The sequence below is a fragment of the Crocodylus porosus genome, unplaced genomic scaffold (assembly GCF_001723895.1).
Source record: "Crocodylus porosus isolate Cpor-Errol unplaced genomic scaffold, CroPor_comp1, whole genome shotgun sequence".
Classification (NCBI taxonomy): domain Eukaryota; kingdom Metazoa; phylum Chordata; order Crocodylia; family Crocodylidae; genus Crocodylus; species Crocodylus porosus.
In genome coordinates this window covers 51,197,719-51,221,984 of record NW_017728931.1, presented here as the reverse complement: position 1 = coordinate 51,221,984, position 24,266 = coordinate 51,197,719, and the positions used below count along the sequence as shown (strand labels likewise).

Here is a 24,266-nt window from a genome sequence, read left to right as displayed (position 1 = left end):
TCTCCCTCTCCAGTACAGACCCAGCAGTCTGTTTCTCTGATGAAGTCAGAGACATACTGAAGATGCTTGACTGATTCTCCCAGAGTGACTGCTTTCTCATTACCTCCAAAGGCTCAGAGCACCTTGCCATCTGTCTTGTGCTCTGAGGGAATAATGGGCAAGGCTGGGCCCAGTAGGATAGCCAGAAGGCTGTGGATCACCTTACCCAGCAACCAGAGGCCATTTTCACTCAGCTGCTGTGACTGGAGTTGGGACAAACTGTGCCTGAAACCCAGCCTGTCTTTCCTCTTGCCCTCTCCTCTCAGATGTTGAGGAAGAAGTAGAAGTAGAACCACAGGGGAAGACACGGAGGAACAGCACATAAGAGATGGACATGTAGTGCGGGGAGGAGAAGAGGCGGCATCTGTGCTTGCCAGCAGCACACTCCTGGCATGCAGCTGGGATGTTGGCTTATGCTGGGAGTCACCCTCAGGGAGCAGGGGTGCTATGAGGAGTGCAGTTAGGTTGAAGAGTTCATCCTCCATCACTTCTGGGGACCTGTGTTAGAGCAGTTGGTGGCCAAGCTGTGACATTCCCTGAGCCCTGAGCATGAATGCCGTGTGCCCCTGGAGGCTGGGGGGGGCGGGGGCGGGGGCGGGGCGCACAGCGAGCTCCTGCAGGTGGCGATGGTGTTGTCCACAGCAGGAGCATGGCAGTGGCAAGTGGGGAGCTCCTGCAAGTGGCCATGGCACTGTCAGTGGTGGGGCTAGTGGGGTGCGGCTGCTGAGCACTGACTGGCGGTTGGTGACCACCTGGAGACACCACCAGCAGTGTTGGTGGCAGCCAGCAGTGATTGCAGACCCCCCGCAGACGTTGCCGGTGGTGTCGGTGGTGAGGGGGTGGGTGGCGAGCGGCCACTGCCCACAGATGCTGTCAGGAGTGTCGGCGGCGCCTTTTCACAGGGGGTGCATGTGCACCCGTGTGCACCCCCTATGCATCGCTAGTGGTGAGGAGGAGCTAAGCTGTGTTTCACACAGCAGTGGGGATGCCAGGGGGGCAGCACTGGGAATGGCACAAACTGGTCCAGGGCTGAGGAAAAGTGACAGCACTGAGCGAACTGTCTGCCCAGCCCCATGGCATACGGAGGATGCAGAGAGAGTGCTTGGGTGCAGTGTGAAGATGGGTTGGGCAGTCCCAGAGGGTGAGGTGCACTGCATCTCTTCACAGTGCTCAGCTGGTGCTTCACAGTTTCAGAGCTCTGGGCAAAGATTAATTTGTCGATCTTCACAGCTCCCCTGTGAGGTGTTTTTCCGGTCTTTGGGTTTCTAAAGGAGTGCCTGTGTCTTCACAAAAATTTAAACCTACAGCCACTAAAATGTAGAGCAACCTCCTGGAGCTGCCCTGCAGCAATACAGATTGTCCACGAATGGGAAGCGGCCACAGTGCCAATACGGATGGAGAATCACAACCAGCACTGCCCCCGCCGCCCCCTTCAGGCTCTGACACTGCTCCACCCAGTGCAGCCAGCACACAATGAGGCCTCTCTCAAACTGGGCTCTGCTAGTGGCAGGGACACAAGACCCAGGTGAAACCTTTTCTGGGGAAGGTCCTGGTACTAGCCCCTTCTTCACTGAAACAAAGAAGAGCCTGGCTTAGTTGCCTCTATCGGATGCTACTGAGGCAGTGTTGTGTGAGCCAGGCTGAACAGGAGCAAACAGGCAGTCAGCACAGCTCCGGGAGTGCCAGTGTTGAGTGCTCCCTGTGCAATGTGGATTTGGGACCAGGTAGCTGTCTTCTGCCTCAGCTGCAGCTTCTGAGTAGTTTCAAGGTATGACCCCACATAAAATATATCATACTCTAACCCCATGGCAGGGCAATTTTAGTAGCGTGGAAGGTATTAATGCCATTGTGCCAGACATCGGTCATAATCCAGGTAGGGCTTATTCCAGTGGTAGGATGTCAGGCAGGTGGCTCAGTCTTAAACTTCTTGCCAGAATTTGGGCAAAGAAGGAACTTCTCCCATGTCAGATTAGCAGGGGCCACTGCCATTTCTTTTTGCCTTTCTTGGTAGCAGGGGACACAATCCTCTTTCTAGAATCATGTGAGTGTAGTTGTACTTCACAAATTCCCTGCTATTTCTGGGGCCTGAAGCTGTGTTGGTACCCTTGTCCCTCCTGCTCTCTTTCTGGGGCTTTCTGTAATTGCTTGTCCTCAGCACCAAAGGCCTGAAGTGGATTAGGGGATGTTTGGCAGCTGTGGTGATTAGGGGGCTGGAGTGGATATTTTTTTGGACCCTTTTGGGCAACCATCTCTTAGGGGGTTGCCTGTGGACCCAGCTTCCTGTGTTCCAGGACTGAGCTGGACCTGCCCTCTTTGTCAGATAAAGAACATAAAAATTTTCCCTGGCATCTGCTGCTTCCTGAATATCCAGGAGGAAATGTGGATTTCAGAGGACCCCATAGGCATATCCCTATTTTCAAGGTAGGGACAAGGCAAAGAAGAGTGAAGTGGTTATTTCCATGGGGTTAGGAACACAGTTAGGAACCACACTTTATCTCCCCACCCTGCTGTATCCACTGGGTGCTCTATCCCTGTTCTATCCACTGGGTGCTCATTCCCATCCTTGTTCCTGTCACTCCTGGTTTGTTTCAGAGGCCTACCCTCATCCATTTCACAGCTCTTCAAGCCCAGCTTTAGCTGGTTCCAGATGTGCATGGCAGGAAAGAGAAGGATCTTAAGTAAACATTAACTGCAGAACGTTCCCTGCCGTGTGACCGCTGGCACCAGTCCCAGTGTTGCTAGGGCACTCAGAGTGCATGATATCCCTGCGCCCCAGGGTGGCTGCCTGCTGCGGAGAAATGAGTCACACGCGTTGGGTAGCAGGCAGAATGCAATTAGCAGATGCGGGCACTGATTACCAGCCATAACAGCCTTGTATGAACCCATGTAAAGAGTCATTTAGGGAAAATGATTTACCTGACTCCAGGAGAGGGGATCTGGGTGGGTGGGTGGGAGTGCGTGTGTGTGCAAGTATGTGTGTATGTGAGAGAGAGAGAGTGACCCCATGTAATGATGGCTTGGGTGTGCCAAGCTGGGGGTGGATTTCCATAAGGTTACACAACAACTTTACCTAGTGACGGGTTCCAACTGTCCCTACCATTGCTCACCCTGGTTCGGCTCCAGCAGTTAGCTGGAGTGTGCATGGCCCACTGTCCCCTGTGTTAATTAGACTTGCTCTAAGCAGGGCTGGAGGACAGGGTGATTAATCTGCCTCTAAGCAAGGTGCAGCTGGAAGCTATGAAGCAAGGCAAGGGAAAAGATGGCTCCAAGCCTTCAAAAGACTCTGAAGTTATGTTCAGCTCTCTGTTGGCCCCAAGGGGCTGTTTTGCCAGCTGGGGATTGCTGGAGTGTACAGATGCTTTTCCTAGTGCAACTTTATTCTCCAAAATGGCCCCCATCATGCCAAGGCAGAGTGGAGGTGTAGAGCACTATACTAAGGGTTAAACTGGTTCTCCAGGCTCTTTGTGCTGCCAAAAGGGATACAAAGCTCTCAAGATTGCTAAGTAGGTGTGAGTAACAGTGGGAGTTTCTGCAGAATTTCCCTAGTGTTTATCAGTTTCGGGTTGTTCTGGAGCTCCAATTGCCTTAGTAACAGGAGAGCCTAAGGGCGAATGTTCCCCATGATTCAGTAAGAATGTGCCGCTGTTCAAAGGGATCTAAAAATACAAGAGTCAGGGACCCTCCAAAGGGAGCTGGAGAGACTCCAGGCACACAGGAGATGATCTTGCTTCAGGAGGAGCTGAAGAGACCAGAAGTCCTGATTTTAAGGGGCAGATTATGTGAGTTGCATCTCCTGTGGGTCACAGAATAGCACGTGTGATCCGGTAGTGGGGCAAATGTGGTTTTGTGCCACCTTTTTTAGTTCCCAGTTTGTGGACTATATATATACTTTTTTTCCCCAAGGGCCAAATCATGTCTGAATTCTGTTGGGCAAAGCCCAATAGTCATGTTCCAAATTTCCACTGAGCAGAGCTCAATCGTTCAAGTCTGTGTGGCTCTACCAACAGGCAAGTATCCTCTGTCCCAAACCCATCAGTCTGGGGCTTTGGATATTCCCCAAATCCATGGCATCCTACATGCAAGCCCTAAGCCTGGGAGCCTTGGAGTTTGGGTGCCCCCTAGTCTTGCTAGCTCCTAGCCAAAAGGCTGAAGAGCAAGCCATGGGGGAAACATAAATACAGTCCCCCATTGCCACAAAATTGTGCAGTCAAGTTTCTTGCATTTGGGGAAACTTGCAGGGGTCTCTTGTACCCCCAGAATAAAAGAGACAGGCCTCACCCTTGGTAATCATGATATCTCACCTCAGCACAGGCCAGGAAGCAGGACCCAAATAGTTTCCAAGCAGGACAATCAATCAGTCCATGTATTTGGCCTACCTGCACCAAGCCTCAGACAGGAGAGGGACTGAGGAGGGAGTTCTGGGGGGAGCACAGAGAAGGGGGTTGCTCTGGAGTTGCTTGCAACCCCCGGTGTAAGTTAGAGCAGCCCTTGGGATCTGCTCTAATTTATAGCTGCCTGCAGCTGAGCACTGTGGGAAGCTCCCCTGCTGTCTCCAGCACTCCCTCCTTCCTCCCCTACAGCAGGGGGGCTTTGAGGAGAAGCAGCACATTGCTGCTTGTATCAGCCCTCAGCAGTTTCTGGCTGGGGGGAAATCTTCCCAGGCCCTTCATTATTCCTATGTGCTGCTGGAACAGTCACTGGGGGATTCTGCTGGAACAGTTCTCCTGGGGGATGCTTGACTATATATTTCCAAGCTAGAAGGGTCTGTTTTGATCTTGTGGTCTGACTTCCATCGTAGTCCAGGCCATGGTATTTCAGCCCATGGTTCTTGCACACCTTTACTTTAGGGAGACTCTCTAACATTTAAGGGGCCCTTGGACAGGAGTTGATGCTTGTGATTTGCAATGTAGGGCTGGGGAAATGTAAAGCAATGCAATGTGTCTAGTTGTTTTATTTGCAAGGATCCCTTTAGAAACACAAACTGACTGCAAGGCCTGAAAGGAACAAGGACTGGGGTCATCCGCAGCAGATAGGATGTCAGAGAACCTGGAGCATCAAATGAAAATATTCCTAGTGACTGGACTTGGGGTGAAGGGGGGGGGGCACAAAACAGCCACAGGCCCTCGTGACTGGACACCAGGGTTCAGAGGGGCAAGGCCTTCGCTGCAGGGAAGACAACCCTGTCGCCCCCACGCTTGCTGTGTAGAACAGGTGAGTGAAGTTTGCAGTGTCACAGTGCATTCTCTCGCTTAGCCTCCTTGGTGTGTTCAGGCTCGTGTACCCATGAGGGCACATGTGAGAGATCATTGTGCTGCATGAGAGGGTACAGAAAAGTCTTTCCCTAGCTTGTCCCAAATTCTAAGGCTAGTCCTGGCTTCTTGCCTCAGACAGCCCTCAGAAAGTGAGCTGGGGAGCTCCCTGGAGATCTCCTTGCACCTGGCCAGTGGTTAAAGCCGGCCAAGATAGGAAGGTGGAGCTCTCACTAACCAAGGAGCAGGCTTTCCCCAAGCCAGTGAGAAGAGGCAATGCTCATCCTGTCTTTAAGGAGAAGTGGGAAGCTGCATTCCCTCCCACTCCCCCACCTGGAAAATGCACAGAGGTGGCCTCAAGCCTGCACAGTCCAAGCTAGTCCCTAGCACCCCCCTTCCCTGTGCCTCCCCTCAGAACTCCCTGCCCTGTCCCTGTCCTAGCTGAGGCTTGGTACAGGCAGGCCAAATCCACAAATTCATCACCCTTCTTGGAAAACTATTTGGGCTCTGCTACCTGGTCTGTGCTGAGGGGTGACATGAGCACAGGTAGCTGCAGGAGGAAGGGGGAACCATAGGTGAGGAGAGACCTGGATGAGGCTTGCCCTGTACAGAGACTGGACCTGCTTAAGCATGGAGTAGGCAAGACCCTTTGAATGGAGTTGATGGTCCTTTGTAGGGCATTATCCCTGCAGGGATGCTGAGCCTGGCATGGGCACCAGGAGGGGAGGCACTGTGGCTTGCCCCCTGCCCAATTCTTCAGTGGCTAGGAGCTGGGTTAGGCCCTGGGGCTGTCTCAAGCGCCAATCTAAGAGCCAGGGACGCCCAGGATACAGATGCTCTCAGCCGTACCCCTTCCCATCTGAGCTCTCCCCAACACTGCCTTCTGGGAGAGGCAATCTGGAAGGGATATTTGCTCATTCTTGCTTGGGAGGGAAATCCCCCCTAACTTCTTTACAGTCACTTTGGAGCTAGTTTGCAAGATAAGATGCCCCTCCCTCTCCCACTGAATTGCTCCCTGCAGCCCTGCACCATTTCAGGGAAACTCTCTGAGGATCAGGGGGATGCAGAAGCATGCTGCCCTCTGGCAGATTTCAGGGTGGCCTGGCACCTCTGGAGATGGCTTGGCTCACAGCTTAGCCTCACAGATCTCTGGCTTGGCACGAGTCTCTGAGCAGGCAGCAGCTGGGAGCTGCAACAGAGCAGACAGCAAGCCTTCCCCCAGGCTGTAGGGCCCCGCCTGCCTGTGCCCATATAAAGGGATAGGCGGAGCCCAGGGCCAGTCTCTGGAGGGGAATAAGTGTGATCTGAGCAGACAGAGCAGGTGGAAGGCAGCCTGCTCAGCTGGCCTTGCTATCCCCAGCCCATTGCCTGCAACAGCCTCCAACCCGGGACGTGTCCCCATGCAGTCCTTGATGCTGGGTTAGATGCTTTGTTTCCAGCCTGGACCTCGGAGTTGGATGTTCTCCATCACACCTTCTGGAGACCTGGCGCACACTGCCTCCAGCCGGGATGGACGCTCAGCCTGAGCCCCTGACCTCTGAACCTGGGTCCCACGCAGGCTCTCGGTGTCTCAGCCGTGGGTCTGGGTTCATTCAGTTTGGGCTGCTTACCCGGGGCTTTGGTGTGTCAGCTTGCCGCTTGTCCTCTGCTATCTGGAAAAGCAAGTGTCCCTGGTCCCTGCCTCCTTCCTCAGGCTTCCCCGTCCCCAGAGGCGATTGTCTTCCTCAGATGAGGTGTCTGGCTCTCTAAGAATCTCGCTGTCGCTTTCTGATCCCCTCCCATCGCATTCCAGGGCCATATCATAGCTGGGCCTCACCCTCCTCTCGCCTCCCCCCTCGGAGAGGGACGGGCACAGAGTGGGACTGTGGACTGGAGGGAGAAGTTGGCAGCTGGACTACTGGCAGTGGTGCGCGAAGCTGGGAGCCATGCGGTGCCATCTCATCCGTAGCCTCTCAGGCGTTGCTCTTCTCCTCATCAGCCTGGTCCTCCTGTCTGTGAGGCATCATGGTGTTCGGGACACAGCCCAGTACGAAGGGCTCAGCGAGAGGGCATCAGTGAGCCCAGCTAAAGCATCCCCAGAGCATAGAAGAGAAGCCAGCAGCAGCAGGCAGGGGCAGAAAGAGTCACAGACCCCTTTGAATGGGAGCTCTGGTGCCTTGAGAGGTCTTGAAGAGGTTTTCATTGCTGTGAAGACAACCAAGAAGTTCCACCAGAGCAGGATGGAGCTGCTCCTGGACACTTGGATATCCCGGGCAAGAGAGCAGGTGAGTGTGTGGGCAGAAGGGTGGACTGGCAGGCTCATTGCAGCAACAGGCCTCTTTGGGGACAGCAAGGAGGGTGGATCTAGTGTCGGAAGGGAGGAATAAGGGACCAGTGAGCTGAGCACTTCTTCAGCACATTGCCTTCACCATTGTGTATAGAAGTAAGGACACCCAGGCTGGGCAGAGGGCTTCAGTGACTCTGGGTGTGAACCCAAGTTAAGGGGGGCCTGAGAGGTTTGTTTGGACAGAGGGGTGGCATTTGACATAGAGCAGCTCTTCCTTACCTAGACATGACTTTTCTCAGGGGTTTTACCCCATTTAAATCCTTTTTTTCTCAGGAATGCCATGCAGCATCCTAGTGGACACCTAGCCTCCCTTTCATAGCCAGGATCAAAGAAGACATGTGTTGCAAAACAAAATGGTGAATTGGCTGGGGGAGTTTTTTGTCTTCAGATGACTCCCCCATCTCACGTGTGAAGCGAGTGTTTTGGGTTTCAGACTCGCAGCTCCCTCCAGCCCTGTGACATTTGTGCACATAATAAAAACCACACTTGAGTTAGACAGGGTTTGCGGTGTGGTGTTACATATGGGGTGTGTGTAAGGCAGTCCTGGCAGCGTCTGAGGGCTGGCAGTGTCTGAAGAGGGTGCAGGGTGTTGGCCCACTGCCTGCCTACCCCATGCTTGTCTTAGTGCAGTTTCCCCCCTCAGTTTCTTGAGCACTAAATTTACTCACATGCACTCTGACAATCCTCCCACCAGTCAGTTTGTGGTTTGCTTTCTTGATGCACGGCTGCTGCTGTGTCTTGGGCTTTGAGTATTGACTTGCCCTACCCTGAGAGTCTTTGCTTCCTCTTGGATGAGCCAGCTTGGTCACAGGTGACCTGTTGCTCATCAGTGATCCAGGGCAGGGCAGGGATCCCCCTCTGGACACGGAAAAGTCCCCATGGGGCTGGTTGTAGACTGGGCACTGGAGCGCACTTTGGCAAACTGGGTAGTGTGTAGATGCTGTGGTGGCAGTTTGACTCCTAAATGAGCCTACCCCATTGCCAATCTCATGGTCATGGTGGAGGTGCTGCTCCCATCCCACCTCTTGGTTACCTATTTTCCCTATCAAGCTGCAAATGTAGTTGCAACCTAAGGCCTCGGTCTTAGTAGAAAAGAGTGGGTCTTGGTATAGGGGTCTGCCTACATACTTGGCCAAATGCAGCAATGACCCTAAGTGAGGAAGATGGTGGGGGAGATTGGAGGGGGGTGAGTAATAGAGACAGAGTATGGCATTCTGGGTAAAGGCGGTTTTTCCCTTCCTCAAGCTGAGCTGTTACTGTCTGGTGCTTTCCGCTGCCTAGTCCGTTGCGGTCGCTAGAGGAAACCTGTCCTATTTTGAACATGCTTCCTCTGTCTCTGTTGGTGTTTAAAATACCACATTTCCCCTTCTCAATGCACTTCTCCAAGGCCTGAGCTCTCTGGTTCCTACTTTTTAATGCTCCTTTGGGCATACCATAAGTCCCTGCATATGTGTACTGGGAAGGGGGTTGTGCTCTGGTGTGAGGTTACCATTGTTATCGCTAGCTTTAGACTACTGGAGCGGGCTTGCAAAGCCACCCACACATAACTAACACCTTGATCACACTCAGGGTTAGGAAGTGGAGCCATAAGATGGTTGCTTGAACCTCCTCAAATGTATCCTATCCTCGGTGTATATATACAGGAACCGCAATGCAGGAGAACTGCTCTCATGGCATGGTTCGGTACCCACCAAGGTGCAGCGGCTTAAAGCCCAGTTTATGGAAATGGGAGTCTCCTCCCTTGCTTGCTCCGAGGGCCTTATGGCTAAAGGCAAGCAAAACTCAGGGGCATTTGAACTCCTAGCCTCTGGGCTTGGACCTGCGAGTAGGATGCCTGCCAAAGGTTTTGGAAACATCTGAAGCCCCAGGTGTTGGGGGAGGATGTTTGCCAGTAGTAGGGCCACTTATGGTTCTGGACTCTTGGATATGGATGTAGCTTTGGCTAATTTGTTCTCAAATACAAATTTAATTAAAAAAAATACAGGAACTGTTTGTCCAGACCCATTAGTTGTGCTATAAAAGTTGAACCTCTGCTGTTTGTACTGAGATCTGTGCCTAGTTGTTGACTCTCAAATCAAGCTGGCTGGAAAAATGGGAGGGCGTTTTCAAAAAATTGTAAAAAGAGACCTGATGATCTCATGAGGTCCCTTCCAACCCCTAACATCCATGAATCTATTTGTTTTTAAATGGTTGAAAACCTTCAAGTTTTTTGCCCCTTGTTATTGCCTTTTTCTCTTTCTCTGTTTTGCCAGGAAGATGGGTTGAGAAAAGAAAATTGAAATTTTTTCCCCCAATTTTTATTGACGTAAACTGAAAACTTTTGAGACCCCCTCCCAATATTTTGGGTTGATTCTTTTTTTGTGGGGGGAGGGAGATGGAAGTTATTTTTCTATCAAGAAGAATTTTTTTTTGCTAAGAAGAGAAAATTTTCAACATGTAAATATGATTGTAAAGGACAGGTAATTGTCCCGTTGAGAGACATAGGCCCTGTTGTACAGTGGTTTATGTGACTGTGGAGAATTTTAGCCTGTCTATAGCACTCTGCAACATTCAATAGTTAATCCCCACTGCACCCATCCTAGTGTAGTAGGTAAGTACCATTAGCCTCAGGGGGAAATAATGGCAGAAAGTTAAATGGCACAGCTAATGGCATAGAGGAAATAAGCAGTGGCACCAGGGCTGACTTGCAGGGATCATGTGCACTTTGTTTGGAGCTCAGTTCACTGAACCAAGCTGCTTCTTATGCAAACTGAGATACCCCAGCTTGTCACACGAGGTTATGTACAGCAGAGCCTTCTCCTAGGCAGGCAGCAGGCTAGGAGGGAGTTGTCTGTGTTGCCAAGGCCAACTTAGGTGGCAGTGCCTTCAACTAGAAGTCTGGTAGTCTCACACCTGGTTTCATGGACCCCCAGGGGCCAACCCTGCATCACAGTAGGGGGAGGCCTGGTAATCTGTGATCTTTGTGATTAGTTTTTGTAATCCAGTACTGCTTAGAGACCCCAGCTGAGGTCTGGACACTGTCATGGGCTTGGTGCAGACACATCATGAGAGATTATCATAAAGAGCTTCCTGCCTAAATAGACAGAACAGAAAAAAGGTGGGAAGGGAAATGGAAGCACAGGAGAGGTTGAAGTGACTTGACCAAGGTGACTTACTGGGTCAGTGGCAGAGCCCAGTGCTCCTACGTTCTAGTTCTCTCTAGGATCATGCTGCCTCTCTCGGGGAATTACCTGCAACAAACTTTCAGCTACAGCTGGCTGGGAACTTTTGGGCAAAAAAAAGTCTTTTCTTTAGAAAATGCTGATTTGCTGAAACTGGAACTTTTCTCATGAGAAGGTCGGTTTGGTTGAATGTTTTGACTTGAAAGTATCTTGGACATTTTTTTCTGAAAGTGTCAGGCTGCTTTCTGCAACATTTTCAAAGCAAAACTGTCTGGTTTGAAGTAAGATTGAATTGAGAAATCTCAGTGAATTGTAGTGAAAAAGAAAAATGATTGGATCGAAACATTTCAGTTGACCAAAACGAACATTATTTTTCCCAGGCTTTCAGCTTGTGAAAATATGTGAGGTCCAAAATCTCAGCTGTCTTCTTCACAGGTCAGAGGAACGGTTTCCTTCTCCAGGTTTGCTTTCAGCCCCTGCAATGGATTTGCATTTTCAGGGTGGTGTTTCTCTTAGTCTGTAAACAAGGGTGAAATGTAATCCTTTAGAGATGGAAGCTAAGTTTGGTCCTGATCTTTTCAGCTTATGCCCTGTTCCTTCAGTGGTGCCTGTCAGGACATTCCTCTAACAGGAGCTGTGCAGGCCACAAGCTGTTGCTCTGATGCATTACTGTAGCATATATACTCCAGTGGTAGCTGGCTGGTCATACAAGGCTGTTCTTGGAAATAAAGAGGGCTCTAGAGTTTCCTTAGTATCTGTGCCCCAAGAGAAGTCTCTCTTCCTACACACCCTACCATTTCCTTTTCAGAGCCTAAGGACACGCTTCAGACCCCATCATCCATGCCCCTGACCTGACATCACATTAACTGAAGTAATAAAACAATTTCTACAAGCTCCAGGTATTGGACAGTGGATGTGAGAACAAGACTTGATGACAAATCCTCCCCCCAGAGCCAGTAACTGCCTGTTGCAGGAGGGGAAGGGGGAGTAATGGCTGAATTACAGCTCCACTACTTCTGCACTTGTGGCCTGCCGAAATGGGCCCTAAAATCCTTGAGAAGTCAATAGGTGTTGGGATGGTGCAGCAGTGGGCATAGGGAAGAACCTAGTAGGCTAAGGAATCAAAGGAGCGGAGGGGACTACTCCTGTCCACCCCTCTGCTTCAGCTGGTAGTTGGGATACCAGGTGTGTCTCAGGTGAAATGTTCTGTGTTGTTCTCTGCAGGGACAGTGGCCATGGGAGATGCTGCAGTTTGAGGCCCTGTTTATACAGGGCACCATTGCCACCCAGCAGATCTAGGCATCATTCGTATGGGTGAAAGAAGCTGTCTCATTGAGAGAGGAACCTCCATGCTGCAGCCGGTGACTCACGCAGATTTCTAGCAGGGTCCTTTCCCTCTTCCTCCTGCCTGGGCTCGGGGTGGGGACAGAGGGAAGTTGCTGAGATGAAGAGGATAGCTTTTACTCCAGTGGCTCCATGCTCCCAAGTGTTGGGGACAGAGAAGAAAAGGAACTGTCAGCTGGCAAGCTGGCTGTGCTGAGCAGCCATCTTCAGCACAGAAGTGGAAAGGAAAGTTAGGGGAGAGCATATAAGTTTTCTTGCTGATTAGGGGCTTGTATGAATAGGAGGGGGGCATAATGCGTTTCTACAAGGGTGTGCAGAATGGGACATTTTTGTGCAGAGAGTTTAAGAGTTGGGAGGGAGATGGATGTGTGGACCATCTACTACTACCCTAGCAAAAATGCATCCTGGCCAGTGTTGAATATGCGTCTCAGGGCTGTTTTTCTCATGGCCTCTTTTGGGGAAAGGATCCCCCTTTCCTGTCCTGGCATGTCTTCACTCCTCCAGTGTTCCCAGTCCCCTGCTTTCTCTCTTCACTTCTGATCACGTCTTCTTGTTTCAGAGCCCAGTGCTCTCTTGGGTACAGGCTTGGGTGAGAAATGTTTCCTGTGCTGCTTAAACTTGCCAACTATCTCAGCTTTTCTCCCTCTCAACATTTGAGAAGCTGGAATCTTAGATTTCACAAAAATGAAAATCTGCAAGACAAAAAATGGTTTGGGTCAGTAAAAATATGGTGTTTCTGTCAGAACTGTTAAAAGCAATTTTTTTCCTATTGTTAGCTCAAATGTCTAACTAAGGAGTTGTTTCATGCTGACAAACTGAAGCCTTTTAGCTTTGAAACATGCAGAAATTTAGTTTTTCACAAAATGCTTGCAAGTTGCAGTCCTGCCCCTGGGAGGAGTTGGTTTTGACAAGGGGTGTGGGGGGGGGGGAGTTTTTTTAGTGAAGAAAAGGTTCAGCTGAAACCTCCAGAGCAGGTCTGCTCAAGCTGCTCCTTGCTACCTGCCCTTCACAGAACCCATCAGAATCAGGTGGTCTATAGAAACCCCTTACCCCAGGGCTGCCCTTGCTAATGACTGTAATCCTGGTTTTTCCTGTTGGTGAATATGGCTCTTTCATTTACCTTTTCTTCCCTGAGGGGGATGAGGTGGGTGTGGGGAGGGCCTTGATAGCTTTCTAAATGGAGCACGGGATGTGCTGGGGTCTGTCCTTTCTCCTTCCACTAAGATTTAACCGGGTGCTGTGTTTAACCAGCCTGTGGGCAGCTGGTGGAGAGATTGTTTAAGGCTTGTGTCTCTCTTTTTCAGCCCCTTTGATTCCCTGAAAGCGTATTTTCTGCTTGAGGGAAGTTTTTCTCAGCTGGCCGCAATCCCTGCTCTGCTTGTGGGCCGGGGGGAGATGTCACACAATGGCAGCACAGGGAGTTAGGTGGGGGCCATGGCGGAGGAAGGGGCTGGGAGGCAGCAGGGGTCTATAGAAGCTTAACACACAAACAGATGTTCCTCCCTTAACCAAGTTTCCTTTGACCACAAAGCTTCTGTTTTCTGCTACAAACACCGAAGCTAAGCTGGCTGGGGACTCTGGAGCTGTGCAAGTTCTCCTTTCACCAGGTGGTGGGACTGGGGTGGGGGTGTGGGGAAGCTCAGATAAAACTGCATGTTTCTGAGGTATAGAGGCACGAGCGAGGCCCTTGGCTGCAGTGGGCAAATGTTCGGTAACTCCCAGAAGGAGAAGAGGCTCCCGGAGGTTGCCTCACTTAAGAGCACTTGTACAGACTTGCACCACCTGAGAGTCTGAGCCTAGGACTCCAGAGTCCCCCATTGATCTGGGAGTCTCCCTTGGCTGAATGCAGAGCTGGCTGTGGGGTGAGCTAGCTGGCAGAGGAGTGTAGAGGGGAACAGTCTTCCCTCAGTCCCCTGACAGAAAGGAGACTGCTCTCCTGACTGAGGCTGGTCACCCTCTCTGCCCAGACTGGGCATTCAAAAGGGTGGATGGAGTGGGCACCCTCTCAGGGACATGGAGGAGGAGTGAGCTGTGGGCTTGTAATGAGCAGAGCACTAGGCTCAGAGAGAGGATTACTTATCTGCAAATGAGCTCTGAAAGAGAAGCAAGAGTTGGGAGCGCAAGGGAGAGAAGGGCTGATCAATGCAGGGCAACAGCTTCCCGCTCCATGCAGGGGGTCCCAGCTGCTTCACAGAGCCCAGGAGGAGGAAGCAGCAGCATGTTAAAGCACAAGCGAGTCTCATTAACAAACGCTTGGCTCCCCTTCTACCGTGTGTGTGTGTTTTCCAGGCCTTGGAGTAAACTCTCTTCCACTCTGTCTTATTTCCTCAGACATATGTCTTTACTGATGAAGAGGATGAAGCACTGCAGAAGAGAATGGGTAACTAGCCTTTCCCACATCATGGTACCCGCTACTGCTGACTGGCTCTGGATCAGGCTCTGAGCTGGGGGCTCTTCACCTCCCGCTCTATATGACAGGGCACTTCTCTGGATCTCGGGGTGGGGAAAGTGGGAATGGGGTTTCCCATTTGAAAGGAGGGAGAGCATCTGCCCTAAACACCTGCAAGGAGAATCTGAGGGTCCAGGTTCTTAAGGAACAGTCATATAGTGACAGAGGAGCTGGGTCCCTATTTCTTCCATCCTTGCCAGTGGTGGAAAGCTTGGCTAAAGCACTGGATGGACATTCAGAAAACTGGGTTCAATTCCAGGTTCTGCCACAGACATCCAGTATGACCTTTGGCGAGTTACTTAACTGTTCTATGCCTCAGCTCCCTGTGGGGAGGGGATAGCATTTCCTTGTACTACAGGGACATTGAGCTAAAGTCATTAGTATTTGTGAGGGACAAGGTCTTACACTGATGGTGATAAGCCCAGGCCTAGGTAGACTGTTGCTGCCAAGCAAATGAATAGTCACCATCAATGTCCCCTTCCTCCCGGTGATCTGCTTATGAGAAGAAATCCTAGACTCAAAGGAAAAAAAAACATGGCAAATAGTTTCCCTTTCCAGATCCTCAGGACATCAGGGGAGTGGGTGGGTGTCCTGTTTGGCAAGCGGCTTGTGGGTCATGAAGCAAAGAACTGAATTAATAGGAAGGCAGAGCACAGAGCCCCAGAGACTGAGAGTGCACAAGTGGGTGGGAGCAGGGTTGCTGTCCTTACCAGGAGGAGCAGTGTATAAATGTGAGAAGGGCAGCACTGAATTAATTCAGAGGCCAGTTTCTGTGCTGGCTCCTCTGAGGGGTTTCTTTTACAGAAGGGCCCAGGCAGGGGGTGATCTGGGTGGGACAGACATGCATTATCTCAAGCTTTGTCTCCCTTCCCCTCCCCAGGTGACCACGCAGTATTCACCAACTGCTCTGCAGAGCATAGCCACCCAGCGCTATCCTGCAAGATGGCTGCTGAGTTTGATGCATTCTTGGCCAGTGGCCTGAGGTGAGTTCAGGAGTTGTTTTTATGCCTGCATTGTGGGGCAGGGGAAAGGCCCTTCCACCTCGTGATGGTAGTGACTGGGATCATTGTTGCTTGTCGAGTGCTCAGAGTGGGAGGCTCTGTGGGGGGTTCTTTGGAAAAGGATGAAATAGGGGCTAATTCATGGAAGAGTTGAGTAGCCACAGCCCCTACTGAAGTTGATCAGTGTGCAGGAGCTCCCCACCTCTGTGTAGAAGGCCCTTGAGATTCAGACTGCAGCATCATCCTGACTTAACCTCTTGTCTCCCTTCCTTTCCATGTTCAGCTGGTTTTGCCACCTGGATGATGATAATTACCTCAACCCACATGCCCTGTTGAAGCTCCTATCCTCTTACTCTCCAGCATGGGATGTTTACATTGGGAAGCCCAGCCTGAACCGGCCCATCCAGGCTTCTGAAACGCTACCCAACAACCAGACGGTAAATCCCATGCTGCAGCCTTGTGGCTCAGGAGGAAGCGGGCTGTAGCCTGAGTCTGTATTTAATGGCCAGTGTTTTGATACAGAGACCCACGGGTAGCGTAGTGGTGCTCCCATTTGAAACCTTGTTTGCCTTTCTCTGCAGAAATCTGTATGTTTCTGGTTTGCTACGGGAGGGGCTGGATTCTGCATCAGCCGCAAGCTGGCAACCAAGATGGCACCTTGGGCCAGGTGAGTGGTGGAGCTGTGTCCATGTGAGTTCCCGGGTGGAACATGGGCATGGATATGACTTATCTGAGGGCAGGGAGCTCAGTTTTGCAGCTGAGGCCTAGCCACTCCCTGCATGTCAGTCCTGGAAGTGACCCCATCACTATGCTCAGGAGCTGTTTTTTTTGATGGGCAGGAGCTTCCAGGGATGTCTGGGTGGGGTGGGGGCTGGTTGCCAGAGCTTAATTCCTCAGTGGTGAGGCTGGGTTGTGCTGCTGCAATGTAGACATACCCTAAGTGTACATGTGGTGATGTGTACACATGAGAGATGACACAGTACAGGTGTGCCTACCCCATTACAAGGGACAGGGGTGGGCACATAAGTGCACTTACTGCTGTGTATTGTATTGGTACTTAGAAGCCCCAGGTGGGTCCCTGGGCCCTGTTGTACTCAGTACTGTGCACATGCGGAGTTGGGCAGTTGCCTACCTTCTTGCAGCCAAGGCTGACTGACTCCCTGAGTTACTCCACTGGGGATTGTAGCTGGGGATGTCCTGCCCCCGTGCCCAGCTCCATGGTGGGGGTCCCCCTTGGATGTCTCACTGATCTCTGCAGCTTGTTCCCTTTCAGTGGGCATAACTTTGTGAGCACCTCAGAGCTCATCCGCCTGCCTGATGACTGCACTGTGGGCTACATTGTGGAGTGCAAGTTGGGTGGGCATCTGCTCCCCAATGCACTCTTCCACTCCCACCTGGAGAACCTGCAACTGATCTCCAGGCCCCAGCTCCAGGAGCAGGTGAATGGGCACCCAGGGGGGTGTGAGATGTGGTGAAGTGGAGGAGGCGAGCAGGGGGTTGAGGGAAGGGAAGCCAGCTGTTTTTGATTCGCATCACCCTGGTGGTAACTGTGACATTGATTGAATCAATTGCACATTATTTCGATGAGGCTTTTCTGACAAATTCTTCCCCAGATGCCTCCCTGCTGTAATGGGTGGAGGATGAAAAGGCAATTAACTAGCCAATAAAACTGCTGCCAGTCAAAGCTCATGGTGGTGGTTCTCTGTTCAAGCAGCAGCACAGCCAAAGGAAAGGCCTCTTGTCCACTAGTGGGGCTATGCCCGTGTCACAGCTCTGTCTGGGGGGAGGGATGGTAAGGCAGGATAGGGAAGGCAGGGGAGGAAATAGAGGGTAGGAGCAGCCCAGAACCAGCAGGCTGCCTTGGTTATTAAATATGGAAGGAATATGGGAAGGATGTGGCGGGGGTGGGGGGAATGGGCCAGAACTGATGGGAGTGTCTGCTGCCCACTGAAAGCTGTGTCACCAGTGCTGCCTACTTGCTCCCTAACCCTTCCCTTTCCTCTGCTCTGTCTCTGCAGGTCACCCTCAGCTATGGTGTCTTTGAGAGCAAGCTCAATGTTATTGAGCTGAGTGGCCCCTTCTCCCAGGAGGAGGACCCCTCCAGGTGCGTTCCTGTGTGTTTGCTTCTCTGTGCACATTCCCACCTCTGTGAAAACTGGTCAGGAGAAGTGCAGGGCAGGATCGAGAGGCATCAGCAGAGCCAAGCAATATTTTGGGCGTGAATAGTTTGTTTGCTTCCAAAACGTAGTTTGGGGTTGCCTGAAAGCATTTGCTGAACTCTGCACAAATTTGCAAATCTTTTTGGCTGGGAAAAGGTGGTTAAAAGTCCCAATGTTTTGTGTGGATGTTTTCAGAACAGAAACCTTTCCATTTCCCATTTCAAAATGATGCTTTGAGACCACACTGACCTCAGTTTAGCCTTCCTCCACCCCCATCCAAAAAGCAGAAGCATTTTATTCCACCCAGAGTGAGCCTCTATCTCCTTTTATTCTCTGTTTCACTGAGAAAACTGAAAAATGTTCATTTTGGGTTGATCCGAAACAAACATTTGCTGTCTTCCCCTCCCCCCCAGCCCTTTCACTTAATGAAATGAAACAACCCACAGGTGTTTGTGCTGCTCTGGTAGGGAGATCATAGCTTGGAGAGCAGGGGATGGGACGGGGCAGGAATGAGGAGGTGGAGGTAAAGTAGTACCCCCTGTGTTGCTTATGGGTTTAGCATAAATGCTGGCTGGAGCTGGGCTGATGCTGCATTTTTTGGGTGTAGACCAAGGAGTTTTGGGTGAGACTTATCTCTGATCATCTTTACACCCTTCTGCACTGTTTGGGAAGTTGGAGACGGATGCCTTGCCCACTAACTGCAGTGCAGTGAGAGCATCTGGTGTGGGATGGGGCACTGGGGAGATGTGCTCCTCCCACGCAGCCCTGCTTTATTCTGCAGCGAGAGCCATCTCTTTACATTCCTCCTGTGTCTCCTGCAGGTTCCGATCTCTTCACTGCCTTCTCTACCCTGACACTTCTTGGTGCCCGCAGCCTATTTTCCGGTGATGGCCGACCTCCTGGACTCAGAGTCAAGATGAGGCCGGCGACCCTCCGTTTGCTCTGTGTGGTAGGGGGCTATTGGTGAACCCTGGCTTTCCCCTCTCCCCCTCTTCAGTGCCTGCCCTGAGACCACATGCTGCAGCCAGCCATAACCTTGTGGGAGTCTGCTTCATAACTGTGGGACAGAGCAAGAGAGGGGAGCCCACATGAAGGCTCTCATATGCAAAGAAGGATGGCATGCATGTGATACTCGGCTGCATCCCAATTTTCCCTGGTCTCCAGGTAAATTGTGAAGGCTGAGGGATGGGAGCTGGGGGAAGGTGGGGACCACAGCAGGGTTCTGGCCCCAGCTGCTGGGCATGCATAGGTGGGGACTGGGTGCCCCCTGCTGCCTGGATGGAGCATATATGTGTGTATCCATCCTCTTGAAGCAAAGATCCTGTGATGCCAGAGTTGGTGTGCTAACGGAGCATAACTTGCCCCACCTCCAGCCCTTACTGTGTAGATTCCCTCCATGTACAGCACCAGATCTTCTTTTTGTGACAAACCGAGAAAGCAGCTTTCCTATCTCTCTACTGAGCCTGCTGGTCAGGATTCCTATGGCCCAGCCTCCCTTGCTGAGCCTGTGCTTAGATAGTCTGGCTAACTCTCAAGCCTGAAATAAAATGAGCTTGTGGTCAAGTCTTTGTATTCAATCATCCCCAGAGAAGCTTAGGGTCTGCCCCAGAATCTGCTCTGTGACTGGGGCAGAGGGAAAGGCAGGCGCAACGCATCCTCTCAGGAGCTTGACGGAGAGGGGGAGTGACATTGTCTTTGGTGGGGGGGAGGTGGGGCGGAGGGTGCAGTGCCTGCATTGCTCTAAGGAGCTCTCTCTCCTGGAGTTATTCCTCTCCCTCTTCTCTTCTTAATCTGAGGTCATGATAATCCTTTCCTTTAATTATCTGTCCTTTCAGATTAAACTCCAACCTCAACCTGGGGGAGGGTATGAGAGAAGAGACATAAAGAAGGATCTGGAGTGGAATGAAGGGGTGGGGAGCAGGAGGCAGAGAAGGAGCACTTGGGTTGTGGCTTTACCATCTTCTCGACTTCCACCCCAGAGCCCATTGATTTGCTATGGAGTGAAAAGAGTAAGGCAACTAAATTTTTGCCTTTGTACTTTTTCCATTCTTCTTCCTCTGTTCTTCCCTCCTACTCAATGCTGTAGGGAGGAGAGAGAAGGACCAGACCAGTGATTCTCAATCAGTGTGTTGCAGCACCCTAGGGTGCCTTGAGGTCCTCTTAAGGGTGCTGCAGGGAGCCATGTAATGTTAGCATGCTTAGGTATGCAAACATGATGAGCCCAAAGGCTACCTATACACATGTTTGGAGGTGGGGGGGATGACACTTTTTTAATTACAGCAGTTTATGGAGAGTCACTCTAATTAAAGTGGCTCACCATCACATGTATTAAGCCCCTCCATGTTTCAAAATGGCCATGGGATTCTTTAACCAAAGCTTATTGGACAAGCTTTAGTTAAAGCGCTGCATGGCCAGTTTGAAACATGGAGGGGCTTAATGCATGTAATGCTGAGGCAATGCTAGAGCATCCTAATTAGAACGTGGAGCAGATGTGATTAATCAGTGCTTCAGGGAAGAGAGAGAAGGACTATACCAGTGATTCTCAATCAACATGTTGCAGCACCCTGGGGTGCCTTGAGATCCTCTTAAGGGTGCTGTAGGGAGCCATGTAATGTTAGCACCATTAGGTTTGTAAACATGATGCACAAGACAATTGAGTTTTAATTGAGAGAATTCTCAATGCACTGGTTGAGAATCGCTGGTCTAGTCCTTCTCTCTCCTCCCTACAGCACTGAGTGGGAGGGGAGAACAGAGGAAGAAGAAGGGAAGAATTAATCAAGTAATCACATTAATCAGGTAGACTCGATTAATCAAGTCTGCTGATTCATGTTCTAATTAGAATAGGAATGAGCACATCTATAGGCAGCTGAAGATTTCAAATAGGAATTCATAGTTTTAAAAACACTGTGACCCATTGTGGTCTTTCCAAGTTCCTTGCCACAGAAGATTTGATCTATTATTTTTCTGTAACCAAAAAAAAAGAGCAGAAACTAAGAGCTGGTATTTTTTCTGTGGGATGTCATTAGTCTAAAAAGGACTAGACACATGAGGGCACTGACTGACCAAAATGTTTCCTAGCTCTTTGTCCAGGATGCCCAAAATGTCACTGGTTGACGGGAAATGAGGAGCAGTTATATTTTGTCCTTGTACCTGGTAAATAACTTGAGGGCAAAGCCACTTTCAGTGGGAATGTGCTTTTCAGAAGTCAGAGGGGCACAAGAGAGATTTGTGAGGATTGCATGTGAAAAAGCAAATGCAATTCCTCCAGAGACCTCCAAATTGGCAGAGGAATCTTTAAAACTAGAGCACACAGCTGTGCCTGCTGCTGACGGCATGGAAGGCACTGCCACCTCTTTGTGGTTTTGAAAACTGGGCCGCTCATTGCCATGCAAACAAGGTCCTGTTCTCTTGGAGGATGCTGCACACCTGTAAATTGCTCTTGGGCAGGCTGCTCAACGGTTAAAAAATCCCACCTTTCAAAGGAGCTTTCCACCTTGGTAAAGAGGGTTCAAGAACTGACAGAGCACTTTGATTTTTGTAGAGCAAGAATACAGTGGCCTGTTGTGTCACTTTTCCAACTGAGCTGATTCTTCCAGCCATTATCCACCTTCTGAAGAAGCGGAGAGCTCTCAAGCCCTGCTGTCTGTTACATACAACACATTCTTTGCTCTGGAAACTCCTCTCTGGCCAGGAACAAGGACTTGCTGATAAACATTATGTGCTCATTGAGAGAGAGGCAATTGTTATCTTGCACAGCTACATGAGCCTAGTAACCGTAGGATTCAGAACACTTGAAAGTGAAGCAACCCACACTTCTGGAATAAGTGTGTGTGAGGTTAAGAAGAAGATTGAAGTCTCCAGTCAATGCAATTGAAATGATTTGGTGTTCCAGATAACCAGGACGTGAAAGAGATTCTGACCGGAAGTGTCACAGATTCCCAGAAGTTTAGGGTCAGAAGGGACCTTGTGAGATCATCAGGTCCAGCCCCCCTGCTCTGGGCAGGAAAGACTGCTGGGGTCAAATAACCCCAGTACAGTGTCTTCTGAGAGAAGAGAGGTGTTTACAATTCTTTTTTATTAACCATTCAAGATCTTGCTTTTCTTGTGTATTGAGTAATCGGATTAAAAAGGGTAATCCTATTTGTCTTTGCTCCTGCCATCCCTTTTTCAATCAAAACATATCATAGAGTGAGGGGGAGGGGGGAAGCAGCACAATACTTCGTTTCTTGGGCAGACAAAGTGCAAAAAATGGAGGCTGGTGTAGGGTCAGATCCATGGGTAAAGTGGTATCGTTCTGTTTATACCAACTGTGAATCCAGCCTCAACCTTTTCAAACTGGTGGAATGTTTCCTAGCTGTACCTGCAAGTGCTGCTACTGTGGAGAGTGCTTGCTCTTGTGAAAAAGCCTATGAACTGATTAAAAGAGGGGATGTGGGGTTGAGAAACTGGGGTTGCATTAAAATTAGAGAAGAGCCTGTTGCAACTGCTACACTACAGTAGTAGAAAGGAAGGATCTTCTCAAAAGCAGACCAAAGGATCTGGGAGTACTCCTGTAAGAACAGAAAGACAGCTTAAGGGGCCATTCTCAACTTGAAATCTGATCAGTGTTAAAAACATGAGGTAAAATTAGTTTCAGGAGCTGTGTCTGCCCTTCAGGCCACTTGTCAGATGTGGTGGCTTTGCAATCTTATTTTATTAAAATGGAGAGCTGCTTGGGGAAAACTGGCAGGGAGAAAACAGCCAACATGAAAGTTTACAAGGGGAATTTTTCCTCACTGCTCTCTATTGAAACAGTTCACACTGTGAAATGGTTCAACAAGCTCCGTTAAAATGTTTTTTCCCCTTCCTGGTATTGTGAGAACAGCCCCTGTCACAGAAATGAAACACTGGAGGGTTCATGTGCTTATTTTGATGCAATAAATGGGCCCTGAGTCAAAGGTGTTAATGTGACCCTATCACTGTACAACATTAAACAGTTAACCATGGTTCAGTGTTTCGAGTGCAGAGACGGTGGCCTGCTTATTACCATGGCAACAAGCATCATTAAAATCTTTTAAACCTGGTATTAAAGATACAGAGAAAGAAGGAAAAACCCAGTGAAAGCATCTGGAATGTATTCAGCAAGGCTTTCACTGGGACAATATCCCTTACTCAATGTCTTAGCCACAAAGAGTTCTTGTAAGGAAAAACTCCATTTGAGCATCTTTCAGATGGTATAAAAATTGATAGTAGGTGTCCTTTTTGGGGAAAGGGAAAAAGAGCAGTTAGTTGAAATAATCTAAACTTGCTGCTGATCTGCTTCCTTGAAGACAAGTGCACAAAAGGGGAGACAGGAATAGCAGAGAGCAAATGCTTGTGGCTCTGGTGGTGACTGTTCCTTGTAGTCTCGCTGCTGGAGAAACAGAGGTAGCATGCAGTCTTAAAGTTATCAGCCACTCAAAGTGCTGGCAAACTTCTACCAGACTGTTTAAGGCATTGCTTTTAGGTCCCTCACTGGTGCACGGCTTCTAGCAATGTTGCAAAAGATGCCATCCCTGGTTGCTCAGACAGAGGCTTGTTAAGTAGAAGCCAAAAGGAGAGAGAGGAAAGAGAAGTAGGAGGTGGGGAAGGAAAAGAGCACCAAAGTGGGGATAACAGGAGGAACACAATCTCGCTGTCCAGGTGATGGTCAGGATTCAGTCAAAGCCATAGACATGGTGCTGTCTGCTGGTCCCCTCTCTCCAACCTGGATGCCTTTCAGGTCAGGAAATGAAGTCCCCATGACATCACGGTTGAATCTGGGCTCTCAGGAACTAGAGGGGTCACTGGCCATAATGACTAAGCTCATTCCCTTCAATCCAGTTGCATCCCAACCCAATTGATCCTTCTCTGTCCTTTAGTTAATCACCTCAGGTGGGTGGTAGGGGGAATAGGTCCTCCCTTCATTATTATGTTCATTAATTAGACCTCATTTTGAACATCCCAATTTTGGCCCTTCAGTTTCTAGTTCCATTTTCCTGTTGAACTCACCTGTTCTTTGGACTTTATGAGTACATCTACACAAGACGCTTTACTGTGTATTAGACTAAGCTAATGCACAGTAAAGCATCACTGTCTGCATGTGTAGGGCAATTACTTCACATTAGTTTAGTCTAGTGTGCCATTTGCTAATGACAATACAGACAGGTACTAGAAAAATGGTGCTACTGCATGTGTAGACTCTGACTGGGAACAAATTGCTCCCAGTCTGCCCAGGCAGCAGAGTGTCAAAACTGCTGCCTGGCTAAGCCCCAGTCTCTGCAGGGCAGGGGAGAGCTGTCCTAGCTCTGAGAGTGGGTCCCTCTCAACCTTGCAAAGATCAAGCTGGTCCTGGGGGAGAAGGGATGGAATGGGACAGGGGGAGCTGTCTCAGCTGGGTGGGCAGCACCCTCGCAGCTGCATGGATCCTAGTCTCCCCACGGCTGGGAGGGAGCTGCCCACCCAGCTGGGACAGGTCCCTCTGCCCCACTGGGGCTTGGGGCCAGCCCAATTTCCCCACAGCTGGGAGGAACTGTCCACT

The 24,266-nt window shown here is 50.2% G+C and overlaps 1 protein-coding gene across 2 annotated transcripts; it reads left to right on the top strand.

Annotated features, from left to right (window-relative positions):
* Nucleotides 1-6,566: 6,566 nt before the first annotated feature.
* On the top strand, nt 6,567-23,881 carry MFNG (MFNG O-fucosylpeptide 3-beta-N-acetylglucosaminyltransferase). Of its 2 annotated transcripts, XR_002102889.1 has the most exons (9): nt 6,567-7,552; nt 14,451-14,499; nt 15,449-15,551; nt 15,853-16,006; nt 16,151-16,236; nt 16,843-17,008; nt 17,588-17,673; nt 18,550-18,677; nt 21,270-23,881. XR_002102889.1 is itself a non-coding variant. In XM_019544884.1 (8 exons), exons 1-8 carry the CDS (start codon nt 7,214-7,216, stop codon nt 18,614-18,616), a joined length of 1,050 nt encoding a protein of 349 aa, XP_019400429.1. In that variant the 5' UTR covers nt 6,567-7,213; the 3' UTR covers nt 18,617-18,837. The 2 variants fall into 2 exon arrangements, 1 of the variants encoding a protein (XP_019400429.1); XM_019544884.1 differs by lacking the exon at nt 21,270-23,881 and having other exon boundaries at nt 18,550-18,837.
* Nucleotides 23,882-24,266: the final 385 nt, after the last annotated feature.

What these genes read in the sequence shown, in the direction of transcription:
- MFNG (XM_019544884.1), top strand. Translation starts at nt 7,214, where the DNA reads ATGCGGTGCCATCTCATCCGTAGCCTCTCAGGCGTTGCTCTTCTCCTC. An exon ending in GGCCCCAGCTCCAGGAGCAG is followed by an intron (nt 17,009 to 17,587) that starts GTGAATGGGCAC and finishes CTGTCTCTGCAG; the next exon opens with GTCACCCTCAGCTATGGTGT. An exon ending in CAGGAGGAGGACCCCTCCAG is followed by an intron (nt 17,674 to 18,549) that starts GTGCGTTCCTGT and finishes TGTCTCCTGCAG; the next exon opens with GTTCCGATCTCTTCACTGCC.